General features: G+C 65.8%; 1 protein-coding gene across 1 annotated transcript; it reads right to left on the bottom strand.

Moving 5' to 3' along the window:
• Nucleotides 1-281: 281 nt before the first annotated feature.
• LOC104460740 (forkhead box protein E4-like) lies at nt 282-788 on the bottom strand (the record flags this gene model as incomplete). The annotated part of the gene is made up of 2 exons (XM_010084411.1): nt 282-575; nt 611-788. Coding segments are annotated over 2 exons (472 nt in total), but the record flags the coding sequence as incomplete, so codon positions are not given.
• Between the last annotated feature and the right edge of the window lie 78 nt (nt 789-866).

Here is an 866-nt window from a genome sequence, read left to right as displayed (position 1 = left end):
GTGTGGGGACCCCTGCTTGGTGGACGTGGCACCATTTCCAGGAGGGTATGGGGCAGAAAAATAGATTACCTTGCCTCCGGTTAAAAATAAGCTGAGAAAGAGAGGAGTGAGGTTCCCCCCACAGCTGTGTGTCCGTATGTGGCCAGAGGCTGGGGGGGCCTGGCCCCCAGGGGCGGGGGCCCTCGGCCCCCCCCCCAGCCGATCCCTATGGTGAGGAGAAGTCCATATGTCCAGAGATGCTCGTGGAAGCCTGGGGTTGTTTGGCCAAGCCCCCGACCCCATCACATGTACCGCTCCAGGCTGGCAGGGAAATTGGGCTGCCTCATGTAGGCATTGCTGGAGCCGAACTGGCTAAGGGGCGATGCGGAGAGCCCCAGGAGCTGCTCGCTGTGCTCGGCGCAGGCGGGGGGCCGCATGGCCGGCAGGGCCAGTCTGTTGGGAGCCCCATAGAGCTGTGGGCTGCTGGGAGAGTAGCTGCCCTGTGCTACAGGCAGGTGGGGAGGCGAGGCAGCGTAGGGGTAAGCCAGGGTGTTGGGACCAGCTCGGCCCAGCAAGCCAGGGCTTACGGGCTGTGCCTGGAAGCAGGGAGACTCAGAGTTGCCAGCGGAGCAGACGGGAGCCAGGTCAAGCCCAGCGATGGGTGGCCCAGCTCTGCGGGAGGCGAGGGCTGCAGGGCCTGCTGCCCGCTGATGAGGCTGTCGATGCTGAACATCCTGGGATGCTGCGCCGGCGGTGCTGCCCCAGATGCATAGGGGTGGAAGACTGTGCTGGAGAGCTGGGGGCCATAGCTGGGTGAGCAGAGGGCGTTGGGGTAGGGTGCTGTGGGTGCTGCAGGGCGGCCGGTGGGCGGGGGCGTGAAGGCACTG

The sequence above is a fragment of the Pterocles gutturalis genome, unplaced genomic scaffold, assembly GCF_000699245.1.
Source record: "Pterocles gutturalis isolate BGI_N339 unplaced genomic scaffold, ASM69924v1 scaffold48070, whole genome shotgun sequence".
NCBI lineage: Eukaryota > Metazoa > Chordata > Aves > Pterocliformes > Pteroclidae > Pterocles > Pterocles gutturalis.
The sequence above is the reverse complement of the archived record's forward strand: the minus strand, read 5'-3'. Positions and strand labels throughout refer to the sequence as shown.